The 21,264-nt window shown below is 40.8% G+C and overlaps 1 protein-coding gene across 4 annotated transcripts in view; it reads left to right on the top strand.

Annotated features, from left to right (window-relative positions):
* Tnks (tankyrase) overlaps positions 1-21,264 on the top strand; it is a 153,443-nt gene that overhangs the window by 119,697 nt on the left and 12,482 nt on the right. For all 4 annotated transcript variants that reach the window (XM_059244387.1, XM_059244385.1, XM_059244388.1 and 1 more), the window contains 9 exons: positions 2,455-2,626; positions 6,343-6,422; positions 7,894-8,039; positions 10,538-10,703; positions 12,128-12,347; positions 12,776-12,885; positions 15,396-15,584; positions 15,950-16,187; positions 17,414-17,496. In XM_059244387.1, coding sequence (XP_059100370.1) covers positions 2,455-2,626; positions 6,343-6,422; positions 7,894-8,039; positions 10,538-10,703; positions 12,128-12,347; positions 12,776-12,885; positions 15,396-15,584; positions 15,950-16,187; positions 17,414-17,496 — 1,404 coding nt within the window. The remainder of the gene's footprint in view (positions 1-2,454; positions 2,627-6,342; positions 6,423-7,893; positions 8,040-10,537; positions 10,704-12,127; positions 12,348-12,775; positions 12,886-15,395; positions 15,585-15,949; positions 16,188-17,413; positions 17,497-21,264) is intronic.

The raw sequence follows: 21,264 nt of genomic DNA, 5'->3' as shown, positions 1-21,264 counted from the left end.
CTCCCTGAGAAACTGGTGGCATTGCCTTCTAAAGAGTAATCCCTTCCTCACCAGTCCCTATAGAAAACCTATTTCCTGTTTCCCCTGCCCGGGACAGCAGTGCTCTAAGAGGGCTGCACAGACAGACTGTCAAGAAGTTGTTCTGGGCTCTGCTGTTTCTCTCCATTGAGCAAGTGCTTCGCTCTTGGATAGCTTTTTCACTTCAGCTTGGTGCTGGACGTAGTGTTCCGGAGATAGTCTTTGATAGACTGTGAGGAAAGGATGATAGTGTCCTTTCATAATTTATATGTATCTGTGTGTGTCTGTGTTGTGTGTAAACATAAACAGTTTTGCATTGCATTGGTGTCTTTATAGATATGAAAATGTCCAAGATATCAGAAGAATAAGCCTCACCTAAAGGAATGATTAAATATCTCATAGGGGTAGAAGAGAGAACATGAAATATCAGTAAGACCAATTTGTCAGTTTCCAGTATTATCAGTCAGTCCTTATCAAATGGAACTTTTTAAACTAAGTCTTAAAAATTTGTGTTACAAATTAGTTCTGAGAACCGTTGGCACATAAAGTTTTTTCATTAAGACATGAAATTCCCCAGAGTAAGTGAGCGATGGGGATGTGAATGAGCTGTTTTACATAGCACTCAGTCCCACAATTTTTACTTACAGAAGGTACAGTGTGTTCTTTGTCTGTGTTCTGTTGATCTGCTTCAACAGTGCAGGCGAAGCTGGCTGGTCCTAAGTTTGTAGAAAACCTTTAAATCCTCTCTCTTGCCCATAGCATTTGTTTGCTAAGGATTCAGCTTTATTTAAAGGACTAGAGTCATTAATTTGAGATCTTAACTTGGTAAGATCTGTATTTTACAAGAATAACTCTCAAACCATATTTACATGATATAATAAACTAAATTTGAGTTAATTGTTGCCATTCATTTTTACAGCTGTATAATTGAATATGTCTCATCTGATTTCCAGAAAAGTGTGAATAATTAGGATGTTTGCAGTGTATTCTTCTATAATGAAGTAACATTCATACAAAAACTGGTTTGGCATCTTGTGTTTTCCCTTAAGAAGTAAATACTTACAACAGTGCTTCACTGTTACTATGTACAAAGTCATTTTTTCCTGCTGGAAAATATGATAGAACTAATTGTGATATCGTTTAATGGTGAGTTTTCTGAAAACCATTAAGAATTTAAGCAAACCTTTGTCTGAACCAGTGCCACAGCTGTACCAGTAATGACGGAGGCCTGGAAACAGAGACCAGTTCTCTTAAACCCTAACCTTACTGATGTGGGAGGCACAAAAATGTTTTGAACAACCAGCAAAAATCTGAGATTTCACTGTTATTCCCTTATTCAGGCCTTTCAAGAAGACAGTCCATATTTTCAACAGCATTAATTAAACTTGATGAAAAGTTACCTCAGTGGTATAGTTTCTAAGTGCTAAGTCAGCACAGACGTTCAGAAAGGGGCTTAGTTGCTGAGGCCTCAAGGGATGACGGAGGACTTGGAGAAGGGGGTCTCTGAAAGCAGCTGTACAGTTGATCTGACTGGAGTCTACTGGAACATTCTAAAATGCTAGACTAGTTAGATATGACCAAATAATGAACATAACCGAAAAGCTGAACATTAACTCAACGTAACTAAATTACTGTTTCCCGTATACACTCTTGAAGGTTTGAAAATGGAACATCTAATTCTCAAGGCAATTCCCAGTCAAATGTATTCTTAATTAAGGTATCTGTTGCAGGATGAGCATCCATGACCTGAAAATGGGAAATCTGTAATGCTCCAAAATCAAAACTTTTGAATTATCAACATACAATGGAAAATTTCTCACTTGACCTCATGAAATACACCACAATCATAACACAGGCACACAGTTTATGTGTACAGAGTACATGTGAAACAAATTAAGTTTGTATTTAGATGTGGATCCTATTTCCAAGATAACTCATTATGTATGTACAGATACCCTCAAACATAAAACAATTTGAAATTGGAAACACCTCTGATTATGGATACTCAACCAGAATATAAGGCATTCCTAAATGAAAAAGAAGTGTAATAAAATACATTATCAGTCTTTGCATGTGTAGTCTGTTGTCTTGGTACTCGGAGTGTGATCACACTGTTCATTCTGAGACGTTTGGTGTGTGTCTCCAGTGTGGCCAGCAGTGAACACCAGGTGAGAGTCCCTGCCCTCCAAGACCTCCCATTCTTTCTTCCGAGTGGAGTGTGGCGGGAAGATGTCAGGGAAGTCAGGGGTGTTCTGTGGTCTTAGTTTTTTCCCCACACACACTCAGGCTACTAAGATGAGCTGTTTCTGTAGCACTAGTGAGCAAAAGTTAATGCCGTTTTCCCAAAAAGTTTTACTGTTGGCTTTTATCCTAAGAGTGTATTTGCTACAGTGGGAAAGAATGCCTGACTTCATGTGCCACCCAATGATTTTTCAGATGAATGCACTGGACAGTCTTGGGCAGACTGCTTTGCACAGAGCTGCCTTAGCAGGCCATCTGCAGACTTGCCGCCTTCTGCTGAGTTATGGCTCCGACCCTTCCATCATCTCCCTGCAAGGCTTTACAGCAGCTCAGATGGGCAATGAAGCGGTACAGCAGATTCTGAGCGGTGAGTTCCATCGGCCAGCTTCCACTTTCCCATCCTCTCTCCTGCTCACCCAGGCTGGGTGCCGCCCGACCTGAGCTGACCTGACCTGACCTGAGCGCTTGTTTGCCACACCTTTCCTTGCTTACAGTTTTTTGGGTGTTTTGTTTTGTTTTCGGTTTATCCCATATTCTTTTCTACGTCTGTTTTTTGGTAGGATGAGGAGGTGTCAGGAGAAGATCTACACCATTTTTGGGTTGGTTGGTTTAGAGTTGAAAATCTGGTGCAAGCTAGAATTATGGTAGCTATAAAATCTACCAAATGGAGGGGAAAAGTTAAATTTCCATAGTAATAACTTTTAATTGTTCTTGTATGTATAGTAGTCTGACCTACTTGTCATTAACTATTCTGAAATCATCTCGAATTTTCATGGATTAAATGTAATTATCAACTTTTGGTGAATGTTACAGTGAACGCACACTATAGTGTGAGATACTTAGTTTGTTGACAGAGCTTGTATAAAACTGATGGGAAAATAGGCACCGGCTTCCTAACTCTAAAAATTACAAGTGACAGCCGACTGAAAACTTAGGTACTAGATGTGAAAGAATTCATGATAGTTACTCGTCTTTCTCACCCATTGGCCTTTGTCCTGACTCCATCTACTGTAGACGAACAGAAACTAAAGCAAAACAAACATCTATAGCCCGGTGGTCAGAGCCTGGCCACTGTAAGCAGTATACCCGAGCTCTGCAGGCACAGGGTTTCCTGTATAGCAGGTATCTTATGGCACTCCCTATCCAGAAGTAAAACTCTTCCGATTATTGATACATTACTTGATCTGACTACTCAAAAAATCTACATTAAAACCTCCTAAGTATCTATATTGAAAGATCCTAATATGAAGAGGAAAATAATAGTAAGCTACAGTAAATCTCACAGTTATTACATAACAGCTTGGCTGTGACAATGCTCGAGGACCAGAATTGACCCCACAAATGTTTTTAAGACCTTCTAAGAAATACAGGCCAGTTGAGAAGCACAGTCTCTCTCAGGGCACATGGTGGTGGTGGGTGTGCTAGTGCTATGTGAGGGAAACAATCTCAAGAACTGATTTCACAACCTTGAAAACTCTGTAAGGCTCTCCCTCCCTCTGCAGTTCATTCTTACATGCCAATCATTTTGCTTCAGTTTTTAGATTTGTAGACAGAGCGTGCATAAAACCAATAGGAAGATAGGCACCGGCTTCCTAGCTCCCAGGATTAGAAGTGACAGCCTACTGAAAACTTAGGAACTAGACACTAAAGGATTCAGTATAGTTAGTTACTCGTCTTCCCCGTCCACTGGCCTTTCCACCAGTCCTCACCACCAGACTATGGATAGGGGTTAATCTTGAATATTAAACACCTGCCTTGTATCTGCTGCAGGAAGATAAGATATTACTCCCCCACTAGGAAGCTGTTATCATTTTATAAATTGGGTTTTTATGAAATATTCTTTTGTGCTTTTTACTGGGAATCATTCACTACTGAATTTTACTTTCGGTGAGTTATAACTATAAGTAAACAGACACACAGCTACTGCGTCAATTTCTCACAGTACTGTACATAAATTTCAACAGTGGCTAACAGAATGGGGATGAAACATCAAATAAATCCAGCAAATTGGATCCATATAATGCCTTTAAAATGCCTTCTAAGTAAATGCATTTCAAATATACGACTTCTGGGGGAAATGAAATTGAATATGAAATCATAAATAAAAAGTTTCAGTTACTTTTAGAATTCTACTCCAAAATTGATTTGTGATGCACATAGTTAACTAAATGCTTAATTTAGGAAATGGTGGGACTCAGTTTGCCATATTCATTATTGATCAAGAAAGATAATGCAAATAATAGAGCTGTCTGAAATAGAGCCTTTTAATCAGAATTACTTCATTCTTGGAAGAGAATACTGAGGGTTCTTTTATACTGATATTTCTACATTCCCACATCTCTTTTTGCTTTTCAATTTTAAGACACAGTCTGACTAAGTCACCTATGCAAGTCTTGAACTCACTCTGTAACCTAGACAGGCCTTGGATTTGTAATATTCATGCCTCACCTACTTCAGTAGCTGGGATTTGCCTACCAAGCCCTGAAGCAAGCCTGTTCTGAACTTAGTGTTTTAGATTTATGCAGATGCAGAGCTGCACAGTTGCTGTCGTAGTAAGTCGGCACGTTCAACTTTTACTCCTTGACCTTCTGTAGTTCTCTAAGCATTCTAGTATGTGCACGAGGTATTTTGCTTGACTAGAAAAATGGTGCTTTCCTGGTCATTCCCATCAGCATGCTGTGATGAATAACTCAAGACACAAAGGCTGTTCCGCTGAGTCTTCTGTGGCTGGAATCCCTCATAGAGACACGGTAGAGTATTGCAGATCAGCCTCGCTCGCCTGTGAGTGTAGTAGTACACATGCACTGTTAGGGTGGAGACTGGGGGCCAGGAAGGAGGCGAATACAGGCAGCCAAGAACTAGGTTCACAGACACATTGACTCTGATATGAAGTCGCCCAAAATCAACTTGGCAAATACTTTTTAAGTTGTTGTGTTTGTGAAAAGGAAATATAATGGGAGCAAAGCCCAAAATCAACTTGGCAAATACTTTTTAAGTTGTTGTGTTTGTGAAAAGGAAATATAATGGGAGCAAGGATCCGGGTCTAGTACTTAGCCACTCCACAGACTGACAAATGCAATAGAACACATTCTTTAAAATGTACTTCATTGGCGCACGCCTTTAATCCCAGCACTCGGGAGGCAGAGCCAGGCAGATCTCTGTGAGTTCGAGGCCAGCCTGGACTACCAAGTGAGTCCCAGGAAAGGCGCAAAGCTACACAGAGAAACCCTGTCTCGAAAAACCAAAAAAAAAAAAAAAATGTACTTCATTGTTTGAGATATTCTTTTTTCCTCTGTAGTCTTGGTATTTTATCTGCTGAGTATTATTAATATGATCAAATAGTTTGTCTTCTATCAAAGAATTCTTAAACTTATCTATAAAAGTCCCCCTTCTGAACAAAGCACTACAGAAAACCTGGAGTGTTTCTTCTAAACTCTAAAGCCGATTCTAGCATCGCTTGATCTTCCTACTGGGACCCTGAACTCAGTGTCCATAATATAATGTAATCTGAAGCCGGAAAGAGACTTTGAAGACAAGCAGGCTCACTCTTGAAATGCAGAAGCTAAGGTATTGTGCTGGCTAGATGGTTCAGTGGTTAAAGGTGCTTGCTAAGCAAGGCTGACCACCTGAGATCACTCTCAGAGCCCATGATGGACACAGTCTTTACCCAGAACATTTGACGACTAGAGTGGTGGAGCATAAAAGTGTTTCCCTGCCAGGTAGTGATGGCACACGCCTTTAATCCAGCACTGGGGAGGCAGAGCCAGGCAGATCTCTGTGAGTTTGAGGCCAGCCTGGTCTACAGAGTGAGATCCAGGATCAGACACCAAAACTACACAGAGAAACTCTGTCTTGAAAAACAAACAAAAACAAAGGTGTTCGCCTGTGTTAGAATTATTGAAATTTGACTTTGGGAAGGTGCAAATTGAGGTAAAAAATGCTCATCTGAGTAAGACTGGGAGAGTAACCATTATCTCACAGACATGTCCAGCCTTAATCTCTCTTCCCTCACCAAACAATCTCCTTCTGTAGCTGCCTACAGTACCCCAAAAGCCAACATAATCTTTGCTTTCTTGGATACAGAGAGTACCCCTATACGTACTTCAGATGTGGACTATCGACTGCTGGAGGCATCCAAAGCTGGGGACTTGGAAACCGTGAAGGTAAAATGGCGCCTTTGCTGTTCCTGTTGGAATCTTGCTACCCAGTTCGTTTGACACATCTACTACTCAAAAACAGACAGGTTTTTTTTTTTTTTTTTTTTTTTAAGATTTACAAACAATTGACAGTGTATCTACAGACAGAGTTCTCTGCTGCTAAGATTTTCCCAGTTTGTGCCTTATAGCACCTAAACCATAAAAAAATAAGATATGCATGCACACACTTGTATTACATCAACTGTAATAAATATTCTAATTTGTGTGTGTATGTGCATGTGTGCACATGTGCCGTGGGCGTGTGTGGAAGGGACAGCTTTCTAGAGTTAGTTTTCTCCTTCCACCACGGGGAACTTGGGAATTAATTCAGGCTGTCAGGCACAGTACCAAGTGCCTTTACCCCATAAGCCATTTTGCTGGCCCGGAATACAGATTTCATCTGTTTGTATGAGGTAGGCAATATGTGCTTTCAAGTTCCTAAACAGTGCATTCACAATAAAGGAAAATTTTATTTTTGATAGTGGAATGTAAGTGTCCAAAGAAGACATACAAATTGAGAATTCAGTCTGGTATATTTCTTTCTCAAAAGACTAAGAAAGTATTAGAAGTTAGCAGGTTGTGATAACTCATGCCTTTCATCCCCCCTGGAAAGCTGAGGCAGGAGCTTTACTGTTAGTTCTGGGATAGCCTGTACTATGAGAGTGATATTCTACCTCTCCTCCCTTCCCCACCACCTCCTAGGGGAGGGGAAGAGAGAGAATTAGAGGGAGAAGTGGAGGAAAAGGCTGTTCATTGTCTAAAGTATGTTAAAATTTGAAAAATGACATATACAATTGCTTTGACATTCAGCAAGAAATGGGTGGAATCAAGAGCTTGTGAGTACTAAAAAGCAAGTTTCTCTTGACCCACATTCCAGGGGACAGGAACTCTCTTTAGTTTCTTTAGTTCCTTGGAGTCAACTCAAGTGGACTTGAGCAGAGAGCAGCTAGGTATACCATAAGAATTCCTGTGTGATGAGTAGTCTTGGGACGGGGAGATGGACACAGGTAAGACAGGAGGCTTCAGTCTCTGCCCTTGGGAGGTTTCTGATGGATCAGAGATTGGGCTAGGGCACGCTGGCAAAGATTAAATTCCTCTGTGTATATACTAAAAGTATTTGTGGTCATTGTACCGCCAGTTCTCCTTTGGGGTTTTTTGACACAGTATGTGACCCAGACTGTCCTCAAACTCACTGTGTAACCCACACTGGCCCCCAAATTGAAGATCCACCTGTCTTACCCTCCCCAGCTCTGGGATTTTAGGGGTGCCTCACCATGTCTGGCTGTGGTGCTAATTTTTAACATTTTAATTATCTCATCTGGAGAATATTTACCATATAATTATAGTGATCTAAAATGCTGCACAATTTTAGAGCAAAATCTGTGAATGATTAGTAATGGTGTTGTGTCTCTCTCTGTGTCTGCATACACCACAACAGCAACTCTGCAGCCCACAGAACGTGAATTGCAGAGATCTGGAGGGCCGGCATTCGACACCCCTGCATTTTGCTGCGGGCTATAACCGCGTGTCTGTTGTGGAGTACCTTCTCCACCACGGAGCTGATGTCCATGCCAAAGACAAAGGGTATGTGTTCAAGTCCAGATCTTTGAGCTTTAGTCTCCTCATACTTAATCTGTTTACTTATATTTGGTATAAAATTATGTAATTTTTATCTACAGAAGTTAACTGCTTTCTTTAGTACAAGAAAGTTTACAAATGACAGATACCCCTTTTGTAAACATCATGTGTTTTGATGTTGTAGGTGCTTTCCCACTAAAACAATAAACATGTTCCATTTAAATCATAACTTAAACAGACATACAATAGAAAAGTGAAGGTTCTCCCAACCCACCCCCTAGAGATGTGAACTGAGCAGTTGGCCTGGAGTTCTCCAGCTGTGTCTTGGGTGTGTACACCAATTGTGAGTCACTTGGTAGTGAGCTCTCGTCACTCAGCGCCTCGGAATTTGCTCTGTGCAGTAGATAGGTCTCACCAGGAGGAGATGTGGGATGTCTTCTGCTTAGTGCATCCTTTGCATGCCTGTGTGTAGGATTTTATTTCAGTTATGAATGTTTGTATGTAATTTGAAATTTACATACATCCTCTCATTATATTTTTTCCTATTAAAAGTGGATGATTTCAATTCAGTCCATCCCAGAATCACCAGTATTAATAGAAATATAATTCTGCTTCTACTAGTTTAAATTGTCTGTATTTTTATATTAGATGAATTATGTGACAAACCAGGTAAAATTTTTAAAGCAGCTGCTTAGAAATATAAGAAGAATATTGTTGCCAAAATGAATTTCCATATTCGGAGTTAATTTTGCACCTGCTCAGATCAGCCAGCCTGTTCGTGCACTTGCTTAGTGTAGAGCTATCACTGAAGTTGCCTGGCTTAGGCTTCGGGTGACCATTGTGTGTTTGTCTTCTAAAGTAATGCACCATACATGACAGTGTGAGAACAGCATCACTAGTTGTTTTAAAATACTGTTAGTACATTGGAGAGCAGCCAGTGTTGGCTTCTGTGACTCATTTTAGTGCCAGCAGATCTCATCCTAAAACCATCCTTAGATGACACTCATTTCTAGCTAGAACGGCACTGGCTGTCTTATTTTTACTATGTCCTCCGTCAACTTCAGCTGACCCTTCGGTGACTGACTTGAGAGGGTGTCTTTACTTTTTAGAACGTCGCCTGCTTTCTGTGCAAACATAGTCATCTGCGAGAGTTACCTCAGAAGAGGAGGGCCCTAGGTTCTCTTAGCCAAGTAGAACTTACAATGGAGGCCTTTATTTCCCTTGGTGGATTCTCTTCTTTTTTAGGGGGAGAAGGGTTAGAGTTTGGTTTATTTGAGACAAAGGTCTCTCTCAGTAATATGGCTGTCCTGAAACTTGCTACATGTAGGCCAGGATGACCACAAAGTCACAGAGCTCTACCGCCTCTGCCTCCTAAGTGCTGGGACTAAGGCGTGTACACCACGCCCAGTGTGGATTCCCTTCTGAAATCACTTAGAGTTTTCATTGTTTGCTACCTCAACATTTAAATTGTGCAGAGAAACTACTATTGAATCGTTGTGAATTTAAAAATAACTAAAACAAATGGTGCAACTTGCCAACTAAATAAATAGGATGTCTTGTATATTTTATGTATTGCATATTACATTCTTGTATATTGTGTATCATATAAGTAAGCCAGGAATTTTCATTAGTAAAATCTAAAATGAAGAAAATCTGAGAGATGATAAACAGATTGGTTAGGATCTGTGCTAGTACTTTGTAGTATGCAGAGCTTTGCATTGCTCAGATGATAAGCAGACTTGGGGGTCCCAGCCGCTTGGGAGGCCGAGACAGTGGGATTTGAACTCAGTGCTTGCTTGGTTTATAGAATGAGTTCAATAATACCTATCTTAACATAGAAAAGGCTGGGTGTGTAGTCAGTGGTAGAGTACCCCTGGCATGCATGAAACCCTAGGTTTTAATCCCAGCACTACCAAAAAAAGAGTATTGTGGTTGTATTTTATTCTGTGACTACGTATATCTACATGTATTCAATACTAATGATTGCTGTGATATAAAAAGACTTTATATTTGAAATTTTTTAATTATTATGTTTGAATTGGTGAGATGGCTTAGCAGGTAAAGACACCTGCTGTGCAAGCCTGCTGGACTGAGTTCCAACCCTAGAACATGCATAAAGGGGAAGGGAGAAAGCTTGACTCAAGGTTGTCCTCTGACCTCCACATGTGCCATGGCACACATACCCACCACAGTAAATAATAAACGTTGTTAGTCCTTGCCTAGAAATGGGAGCCCATATCTTAGAGACCAAAGAGGTTTGAGTGGATGTTCAATATACCCAATTCCATAGAAGGGTGTGAGGAGGATTTGAGGCAGTCTCATGTAGCTTGTGTTAGGTTGAAATCTCTCTGTAGCTGAGGATGACCTTAAACTCCTGCCTTTGCCTCCCAAGTACCAAGATTATAGGCATGTACCACCCTGTCCAGCAAAAGAGCATGTTATTAAAGAGTTACTTTAGCTGGAAGATCTGATCTGTTTTGTGACTCTGCTTTGCTTTTGTTTAGTGGCTTGGTTCCCCTTCATAATGCCTGCTCCTATGGACACTACGAGGTAGCTGAGCTCTTGGTGAGGCACGGGGCTTCTGTCAATGTGGCAGACTTGTGGAAATTTACCCCTCTCCATGAAGCAGCAGCCAAGGGAAAGTATGAAATCTGCAAGCTCCTTCTAAAAGTATGTAGATATGAAACAGCTGCCTGGGTTTAGTTATTGCTTGAAATTAGAGTGTTGTGATGTATTGAAAGCAAGTGCTGAGAAGACCATCCATTTCCAGATGTCGTCAGAGTGCTCACATAGCTTTGACTAGTGCCTGACAGGTCTTCCTGAGTAGATTCAATGGAGGTCATTTCATTAAGGTTTTGGGGAGAGTTGATTTAATTTACATGACTTATTTAATATAGCATCATTATTAGAAAAAATGGCCTAAGGGACCTTTTCCTCATGTTGCTGTTTGTGATATAGTTACTATTGCTACCATCATAGCTAATGATACTGTTAACCCATCCTTACTAAATATCACATACACATGTATATCTTACAAGACATCTGTGTGGTTTCTCATCTTAACCAGAGAAAAATTGCTCTTGTAAGTACTCTATATTTTTATTTGATACAATAATACCATAAATATGTATGGCAAATATCACTACTAGTTACTTTAAACAAATCACCTATAGGTCATTATTAATTTATTATCTGACTTGAATATTGGGGTGGGTGGGTGTGTGGGTGGGTGGGTGGGTGGGTGGGTTGGTTGGTTGGTTGGTTGGTTGGTTGGTTTTGGTTGGTTGATTTAAGATGAAGTCTCACTCTGTAAACCAGGCTGGCCTGGAAGTCACAGAGATCTATCTGCCTGCCTCTGCTCCCCAAATGCTGGGATTAAAGGTATGCACTACCACACCTGGCTAGCTTAGATTATTCTTAATTTCCATAATAGGTCAACAGCTGTCTATCAGATCTGTAGTATTCTTGCCCTACAGGTATAGATAATTTTAAACCAAGGCAGTTTTTTTAAGCATATTTATACATCATGAAATACATTTTTTAACTGATGCCATTTAGAATTCAGTATTTTTTTTTTCTACCTGTGTGTATTCCTTTTTTCTTTCTCATGATGCTGCCTAAATATCTTTGTGCAGTTTGAGTTGGGGCTATAATTCAGTGGTGGAGTTCTTGCCTACCAAGTGTGAGGCCCTAGTTTTATCACTAAAACTGTGTGTGTGTGTGTCTATGTGTGTGTGTATGTGTTGCAATTGAAGTCTGGCCAGAATTAACATCTAGACCATTATAAAAAATAAAAGCATTTTCAAAGGTAACTTGAAGTCTCAGGAGAAGTTTGTCACAAAAGATGCTCAGTGTCATCCCAGCACACTGTCACCATTGACCCTGAGGCTTTAATTAGTAGTCAGCAAGATCTTGGATCGTTTTTCTAAGTAGTTACAAAATAAAGGAGAATTCAGACTCCTGTTTTCAAAGTGCCTGTAGAATAGATTCTCTCCAGACAAGTGAAGGTGTAGACAGCAAACTGAGTAAATGATGGATATGCTACCTGCCCACCCACACACATACACAGGCACCGTGCGGGTTCTGTCTTCCAGCATGGAGCAGATCCAACCAAGAAGAACAGAGATGGAAATACACCCCTAGATCTGGTCAAAGAAGGAGACACAGATATTCAGGACCTACTGAGGGGGGATGCTGCCCTGCTGGATGCTGCCAAGAAGGGCTGCCTGGCCAGAGTGCAGAAGCTTTGTACACCAGAGAATATCAACTGCAGAGACACCCAGGGCAGAAACTCGACTCCTCTGCATCTGGCAGGTAAGTGTCACTGTGCATCATTCTGTTGTCCTTCTTAATATTCAGTTAAATACTACTAAACTTTGTGCTAGGTGCTTAACCACTTGGCTTGCAAGGTGGAAGAGGATTGATGAGATAGCCCAACAGTTAAAGGTGCTTGCCATCAAGCTTCACTACCAAAGTTCAATTCCCAAAACTCACATGGTCAATGGAGAGAATCAACTCCTGCAGATTGTCCTAAGACCTCCAAACTCATGCTTGGTGCCTGCAGTATCTGTGAAAGAGACTGACGTGTATTGTACACTTTAGTAAAGACTCTATTATGTGAAGATAGTATTAGCTTTTGAAGAAAAAAATTAAAATTTAAATTTTTTCTGGTCTTTGTTTATAGATGTGTGTGAGTTGTGTTTATTTCTCTTGACCTGACATGTCCCTTTTTACTCTAATAGCAGGCTACAATAACCTGGAAGTAGCTGAATACCTTCTAGAGCATGGAGCTGATGTCAACGCCCAGGATAAAGGAGGTTTAATTCCACTTCACAATGCAGCATCTTATGGGGTGAGCATGTTACAGTAAACATCTGGGAACCTTCCCTGGCATGTAATAGTTTACTAAACATATACTACACGTTAAGGAACAGATTTCTAACCAACAGCATAGTTGAGTGCATTTTAACCATCTGTACAAGTGTTGTCACACTTCCCATGTAACTATTTTTTGATGAACAGCCATGCTTTCTGTCTCTTTGCACATTATCTAACACAGTAATTGGTGTGTAGATGAACGTTTTCCTGTGTCCCACCTGGCCCATGGTCAGGACAAATCTCTCTTACCCGCTGGTCCCACAGCCGCTCAGACCCAAGTAAACACACAGAGGCTTATATTATTTTTTTAAACTATAGCCATGGAAGGCTTCTTGCTAGCTAGTTCTTAAATCTTAAATTAACTCATTTCTATAAATCTACACTTTGCCACGTGGCTTGCGGCTTACCAGTACTTTACATCTTGCTTCTCCTGGTGGCAGCTAGCAGTGTCTCCTCTCTCTGCCTTTCTCTCTCTAGTTGGAATGTCCCACCTAACCTTATTCTGCCTCACCATTGGCCAAACAGCTTTATTTATCAACCACTCAGAGCAACACATTCACAGCATACAAAACGACATCACCCATCATTGGTGTATGACGGGTCATGTATAAATCTTACATCCACCTCAGGTAGATTTTAGGAATTATTGTACTTGGAGCTCTGTCTGCTCTTCAGATCTGCATTTTTAAAAAAGCCATCTTAGTTTTTTTTTTTCTAATGGAGAAACAAATGTGTTTAAGAAACTTAAAAGAAGGCTGGGCGGTGGTGGCACACATCTATAATCCCAGGACTCGGGAGGCAGAGGCAGGCAGATCTCTGTGAGTTCAAGGCCAGCCTGGTCTACAGAGTTAAGTTCCAGGAAAGGGGCCAAAGCCACACAGAGAAATCCTGTCTCAAAAAAAAAAAACCAAAACAAACAAACAAAAAACTTAAAAGTTACAAGTTTCACGAGAATTTTTGCTTATGATAGTGTGCCTTATTCTGCTTAGTATCCTTTATATTATAATGTGTTAGGTATTTCTTAACTTATACATACAAAGGGCAGTTCATTTCTGTACTATTATTAAATATAAAAGATTGGTATTTATTCCTTACCCAAAGCATGTGATTTTATGAGTAAATCATTTGACAGGATGGCTTTCTTTCTCCACTTTCTCATTCTGCAGTGTTTTCCCTAAAATGGATGATGTTGGGAGGCTAATGCCATCATTGTTGTGGAGCCCACATACAGTAAAGGTTTTAGTATAGCCCACACTTCTCTTCTAGTTCCCATCTTTTTAAAATCGAGTGCCCCATCTTTATGCCGTGGTTGTCACACACAGCATTTCGGGATGCAGCTCGATGCTGAGGCCCCATCAAACCAGCCTTGTAGACAAAGCCGCTCTGCAGCAGTCAGCCCCTCGGCTAGGCGTCTCTCAGTCCTGTGCTGTTAGGGAGACCGGAGCTTCCCTGTGCATTCAGTTGCCGTTGTTTGCCCCGGTAGTATAGCTACCTAAGAGGAACTGAAAGCCTGAGAATTGTGTTTTGACTCTACTTGGGTAATACTCCTTCCTCTTCTTGGTCTTTTAGACATTTGCCAGCCAATTTAGCAAGCACGTAATTGTTTCACTAAACACACACTGTAAATTCAATAGAAAGAATGTTTAACAATACATACTGAATACACAGCTCATTTATATACCCACATACACACAAACTGTAACTTTCTTGGACTATGTAATTTTGGAAGTCTGTGCAAATTAGTCTGCCAAATTGCATTACTCTTTTAATAAAATACAGGAAGCAAAGTTTAAGTAACCTAGATGATTTGAGGAATGGTTTTAAGTGATCCCATGTTTTTGGATTGACTGAACAGAAGGGCCTTTCCAACACATCCTTTGAATAAGGAAGACAACTGGGGTTTTATTTTGTTTGAAGTGGTTTTGATAGAATCATAGCTAGCTTTCATGATAGAAGTCTGCACATAGACTGCAAAATTAATTTTATAATGTTCTCATTATCCCCCAAAGGATTTTAAAATGTAATAAACCAGCCTGATCTCAGAAGAACCCTAGTTTCATCCTGCTGCCCCCCTCTCTTCATATTAGCAGCAGTGGGAAGCCTTTCTTAGGAACTAACTGATCTTTACTTTTGGAATAACTAGTTTGAGGCCAGCCTCAAACTCTATGAGACCCAGCCTCAGAAAACAAAACAGAAGTAGAAGGGCAAAAGAATAGTTGTGGGGAGACAAGTCTGAAACACAGGAGAGGGAGTGTGCGTGTGTGCGTGTGTGTGTGTGCGTGTGTGTGTGTGCGTGTGTGTGTGTGCGTGTGTGTGTGTGTGTGCGTGTGTGTGTGTGTGTGTGTGTTGGTTTTTAAGAAGACACTTCTATTAAGGATGAGAACACAGGCCTAGAAGGAATTGTTGACTAGAAACAGGGATACTTGGTGGAACTCTACCAGGAGCTTTTCTTCTTCAGCCTCTATGTCCTCTTGCTTTTCTCAGCATGTGGACATAGCAGCGTTACTGATAAAATACAACACATGTGTAAACGCAACAGATAAGTGGGCATTTACTCCGCTTCATGAAGCAGCCCAGAAAGGAAGGACACAGTTATGTGCCCTCCTCCTGGCACATGGCGCAGACCCAACCATGAAGAACCAAGAAGGTCAGACACCTTTAGATCTGGCAACGGTAAGTCCTCATTGCACCTGTGGTTATTGTTCGTGAGGATGTCAGACATGACACCACCTTCCAGTGCTCAACTGGCAGTTCACTTTCAGAGTTGGCATTCTTCCTGGAAGTCTTAGCCAGAGCCCCATGTTCCCTCAACTCCCTTTGTACTTCTGTGATATCTCATGTGAAATCGGCCCCTTTACCTTTCTGTGCCAGTCGCCTAACTTCCAGCTCTCATTTACAGCCACCACTCAATGTTGGATGCCTCTAGCCAAAAGCAAGTGTCAATTTCTGTGTCTGGTAGTCTTTAAAAAAAAATCACAAAACGTTTGGTGCTTGGTGAAAAACTTAACATTTATAATGCTTTCACAATTATTTTTTAGGCCGATGATATCCGAGCTTTGCTGATAGATGCCATGCCCCCAGAGGCCTTACCTACCTGTTTTAAACCTCAGGCAACTGTGGTTAGTGCCTCGCTGATCTCGCCAGCATCCACCCCCTCCTGCCTCTCCGCTGCCAGCAGCATAGATAACCTCACCGGCCCTTTGGCGGAGCTGGCTGTAGGAGGGGCCTCCAATGCAGGGGATGGCGCCGCCGGTGCAGAAAGGAAGGAAGGAGAAGGTAGGTGGAGCCCTGTGAATGGCCAGTTCCTTTTCTCTTTAGGTTATTAAAAACTTAAAGATACCCTCTCTAAACCTTTGTGAGTTCAAGGACATCCTGGACTGTATGGTGAGACCCTATCAAGTATGGGGGTAGGGAGTGAGAGGAAAGTAGGGGGGGGGGGAGGAAACGAGGACTTGACTTTGGATAACCAACATCCACGTAAAAAGCTGGGTGCAGGGGCTGAGTGCTCCCAAAGAGGATTCCTGGAACTCGCTGGCCAGACAGTTTAGCTGAGTAAGTGAGCTCCAGGTTCAGTAAGAGACTCTCTAGAAGACAGAGATAGGTGGGTGGGTGGGTGGATAGATAATGAGGAAGACACTCAACATTGACCTCTGGCCTCCACAGACACAAACATGTACATACACACATACTATACACACAGAAATAAGTAAAATAATTTTTATAAAGAATAAAACAATAGCTATTACTTTTGATTTTCTTTCTTAATTCATTTAAAAGTATTTAATTCTATTAAATATAGACTGGAGCTTAGGCACTACTTTTCCAGTGGACCTAGGTTAGTTCCCAGCACCCACACTGGGTAACTCACAACCCCCTTCACTCCACCTCCAGGATATCTAGTATTCTCTTCTGGCTTCCAGCAATACCTAGACTCAACATGCACGTACTCACGCATAAACAGGCGCACACGCGCGCGCACACACACACAGACACACACACACGTAATTAAAAATAATAAAATCTTTAAGATTATATAAATAATGTGATATTAGAAATTAATACCATATTTACTATATATCTTATATAAATCTATATTTTAATTCTGTTTTATGTGTAGTAGAATTAATGTAAGTACTATTCATTGCTATGCCAAAGATAAAATTTAGAATAACTTGAAGTGCTTAAGTTATGTATTTGACATTATTTTATATCATGTGAAATCATCTGTATAGGCAAGGGTCAAGAAATAGGGTTATGCCAGGTGGTGATGGGCGCACACCTTTAATCCCAGTACTCAGGAGGCAGAGGCAGGTGGATCTCTATGAGTTTGAGGCCAGCCTGGTTTATAGAGTGAGTTCCCAGACAGCCAGGGCTGTTACACAGAAAAACCCTGTCCCGAAAAATAAATAAATGAATGAATAAGAAGAAATAGGGTTATACATAAATACTGGAACCTTCCATAGAATTAGACCTTTCTAAGAGATGTAATGTTTCTGTTTTAGTTGCAGGTCTTGACATGAATATCAGCCAATTCCTTAAAAGCCTTGGCCTTGAACACCTTCGGGATATCTTTGAAACAGAGCAGGTAAGCTCTTGTCTACTTTGTCAGCTCTTCAGCTCTTCAGCTATTGGATTGTTTACTACCCACATTGTTTTTTGTTCTGAACTTTGTATTATGTATTCTATTTTGTGACTTAACGTGTTCCACAATCTGCCCCATGCTTAATCTATTTGTTTCAGGTATGTTTTTACCATGTTTATTAGCTGCCTGTGATGTTTCTAGAGAAGCCAGGGAGCCCAGCACTATGCCTCTCTCCAAAATTATCTGACAGTTCAGAGGGCTGTCCTTTCTATTGTGAGCAGTCTTGCTCAGTGCATTGTCATGATCGGTTAGACCATGAGAAGCGAGGGGACAGCCTGATGGCAGAGCACTTGGTGAGCTTAGATCAAGAAGCTGCCTCAGTAGTATTTTTTTATTTTGTCTGAGGTTTTTGTTTCCAAGAGACACTGGCATTTGTGTCCTCATCTCGTTGTGTTTACTAGTGAGAACTCTTCTGTTTGCCAGACTGTGTTACCAAGGATAATGAGTTCTTACTACTGCGCTCCATAATAAACACTGAAGATAAAGCTAAGTTTAGTGTTACTGCAGGACGTGGCACCTTAGAATGGGAGAGGCACTTAGAGCCCAGTACATCATTCTCCCAGATACAGAGTTACCTCCTTACAGATGTCAGCCTTCCTGGCAGGAAAGATGCCTTGTGGGATAGAATATAGCTGTCATATCTTCTTAAGATCTAAGGAGCTTCATGGACCTCTTCAGATCCCTTTGTTTTGTGACTGTGTTCCACAATCTGCCCCATGCACTAAAGTCTGTTCTATAGCAGTGTGTGCACTGAGTTTGATAGAGCTACAGAGCAGATGCCCGTGGACTTGGTAGCCTCAGAGGAATCTGTTCTATCAGGAGACTGAACTCATATTGTTGAGGTGCACCCCTGCAGCAGTTCTAGAATAGTCTGCTCCCTGCCCTTCCTGCCTCCCTGACTTATGGTCACATCATTCCGGTCTCTGCTGTTGTCTCATTGCTTTGTCCTGTGTCTGCCTTTTCGTGTGCCTCTTACTGGGACACTTCCTTCAAACCTGGGTCCTCTTGGGTGATTCCTGGTCCGAAGATCCTTAACTTAAGCATCTAGGGACAGCTCGCTCCAAAAAGTGTTAACATTTTTGGAACTTATCCCTTCTAGGGAGAAGGGCCTATCTTTTGGAAGGCTCACACTCAACCCACAACAAGCATGTGTGTATGAGCCTTTTTTTTATCTTTTTAAGCCAAGGCAATTTATCATAGACTTTCCCTTTGCAACCATCAGCCTCTACAAATAACCCTTCTGTAATCAGTAACTCATTCAGTGTTTTAGTATGTGGGAGTGTTGTTCACAGGTCCTTGCGCTGTCCTTTATTCCTTGTAAGCTTGTAGTCTGTCTTTAACTTCATTAAATACCCTGGTTAATACTGGTAGGTGGCACACTCCTATAACTAGCACTTGGGAGGGTGAAGCAGGAAGATCACAAGATTGAGGCTGGCCTGGGCTGCATAGCAAGTTAAAAGATAGTCTGGGCTTGAGTGAAACCTTACTTCAAAAAATATCTGGAAAGTGCTTTGTTTGTTTGTTGTTGTTTTTAATTTTTATATGATTTATAGTAAGATTTTCTTATGCTTTTCTTTGGTTAAATTAATTTTACATTTATTATAGTTCATCCTTAGTATTTTTAATGACTCAGACAGTTGAAGAATTGAACTAACTAAACACTTTGGTCTGTTTTTCTGACTATAAAGGTAGGTTAAGAGGCATTTAGCCTATCAGTTCTCTTGCCAGTCAGTTAAGCACACCTACAATATGTGAATGCTTAAAATTCCTGGCAAAACTGTGTGGTTTTGTCATCTTTTAAATTCATACTTTGTAAAGGTATCACATGGGTCTTCATTTGTGGTGAAGATGTTATACTCCACTATAAGAATTTCCTCTCCCTGTCATTTATCTGTTCATCTTCTGGGCTAGAGATTTCCTGTGAGAACACTGTAAACAGTGAGGCTTTGAAGTTGTTCAGACACATCCTCTGCTGTAGCTACATGAACAACTGTTCCCTTCAGTCTGAATTGTGATCACAGTAATTGTCTTAGTTTAATAAGCCAAAAACCCTAATTCAAACAAGTGGCTCCACCTCCTGTTGAGCTTTTCCTAGAACTGTAGTTGTGTGCTTTCATCAGCTTGCGTTGTGATGGACAGCTCTGTTCTGTGCTTCTTATTGTATGTTCTCTGTGTCAGTGACCGACCTCCTGTGGCGTGTTTCTGTGTTACTGACTTAGTAGTTGGATGAGTCAGCCTTCATCAGTTCTTCTGACAGCTTACCCATTTTATCTGTTCTATTGTTCTTTTTCCTGCACTTTTGTTCTGAGTAAATCAGTGTTCCATTGAGTTTCCTTTTGTCTAAAACAATCTCTATATCCTTTTCATAGTCACGATGGTAACTGTTGCACTTATGTATATTACCTGGTGTAGCCCCTCCTCTAGATCAGTGGTGTGCCTTTCTTTGTATCAAACTATGTCTGACTGTCTTCTGTGCTGTTGGGCAGGCAATGAAGTTTGTACTTATTATTTCAAGTGCAGATGTTATTTGTTTAGTCCTCGGTTATAAAATATTAAGTCCACTTAATTCTTCCATAGCATACCACTAAAATTTTCTTTTCTGTCAGGACTGGAGAGATGGCTCAGAGGTTAAGAGCACTGGCCGCTCTTCCAGAGGACCCTGGTTCAATTCTCAGCACCAACATGGCAGCTCACAACCGTCTGTAACTCCAGTTCCAGGGCATCTGACACTCTCACACAGACATATATGCAGGCAGAACACCAATACATATAAAATAAAAAAATAAATTATTTAAGGCCAGGCATGGTGGCACATGCCTTTAATCCCAGCACTCAGAGGCAGAGGCAGGCAGATCTCTGTGAGCTCAAGGCCAGCCTGGTCTACAAAGTGAGTTCCAGGACTGACTCCAAAGCTACACAGAAAAAAACCCTGTCTCCAAAACAAAACAAAAAAAAAGAACCTTCTTTTCTGTCATAGACATTCTACAGCAGCCCAATAATGTGTGTCAGCATACTTGTGTAGTGTGGAAGTGTGCCCCCTTAATTACTGTAGTGTTTCCTGAGACTGACATACTGTATTCTGCTGCCTCTGTGCCTGCATGTGAATACTCCTCTCCCAGTAAGGTGGGAGATGGTTATTTTATTTCTGGTGCTGGAAGAACTTTAGTGTATCATCATATTCTCAGCTCGACCTTCACAATTCTTTTCTCAGAAATCTCTGTTATCTTATTCCATATAGATACTTTCCAAAAATATACCAAAATCCCTTCTAATTAACTGCAGCATTGTGCAATATTGACTCCCGCTTAAAATGTAGCTTCCTACCTAGAATGCTGTGTCTATGAGAAAGAAAAATTTGATTGCTATTGTAATTTTCTGGCGCTCAACTGCTATGACTTGGCTGACTGGGTATATTTATAGTCAGTCAGTCTATATATTTTCATAGAAAGTAACCATACACATTTTTATTTCAAATTGTGATCAAACAAAAGCTTGGACTCAAGTTTTTTGTAAATATGATTATAAAGTCACCACCACCACCCAAGTGAAAGAAAGGTCTTTTCAGTTCAAATAATTTTCTATCCACACCCCAGGTAAAATGAACAAATTTTAGGAACAGGAGGCAAACCTATAAGACATTGCATTTCTTTGCATGTGGACCTATTTTTAGCTTGTAAATAAATAAGCTTTATTCTAAAGATTTTTCTATTG

Source organism: Peromyscus eremicus, chromosome 17 (genome assembly GCF_949786415.1).
Source record: "Peromyscus eremicus chromosome 17, PerEre_H2_v1, whole genome shotgun sequence".
Taxonomy (NCBI): Eukaryota; Metazoa; Chordata; class Mammalia; order Rodentia; family Cricetidae; genus Peromyscus; species Peromyscus eremicus.
Note: the sequence above shows the minus strand (reverse complement) of the source record. Positions and strands in the feature narration are given on the sequence as shown.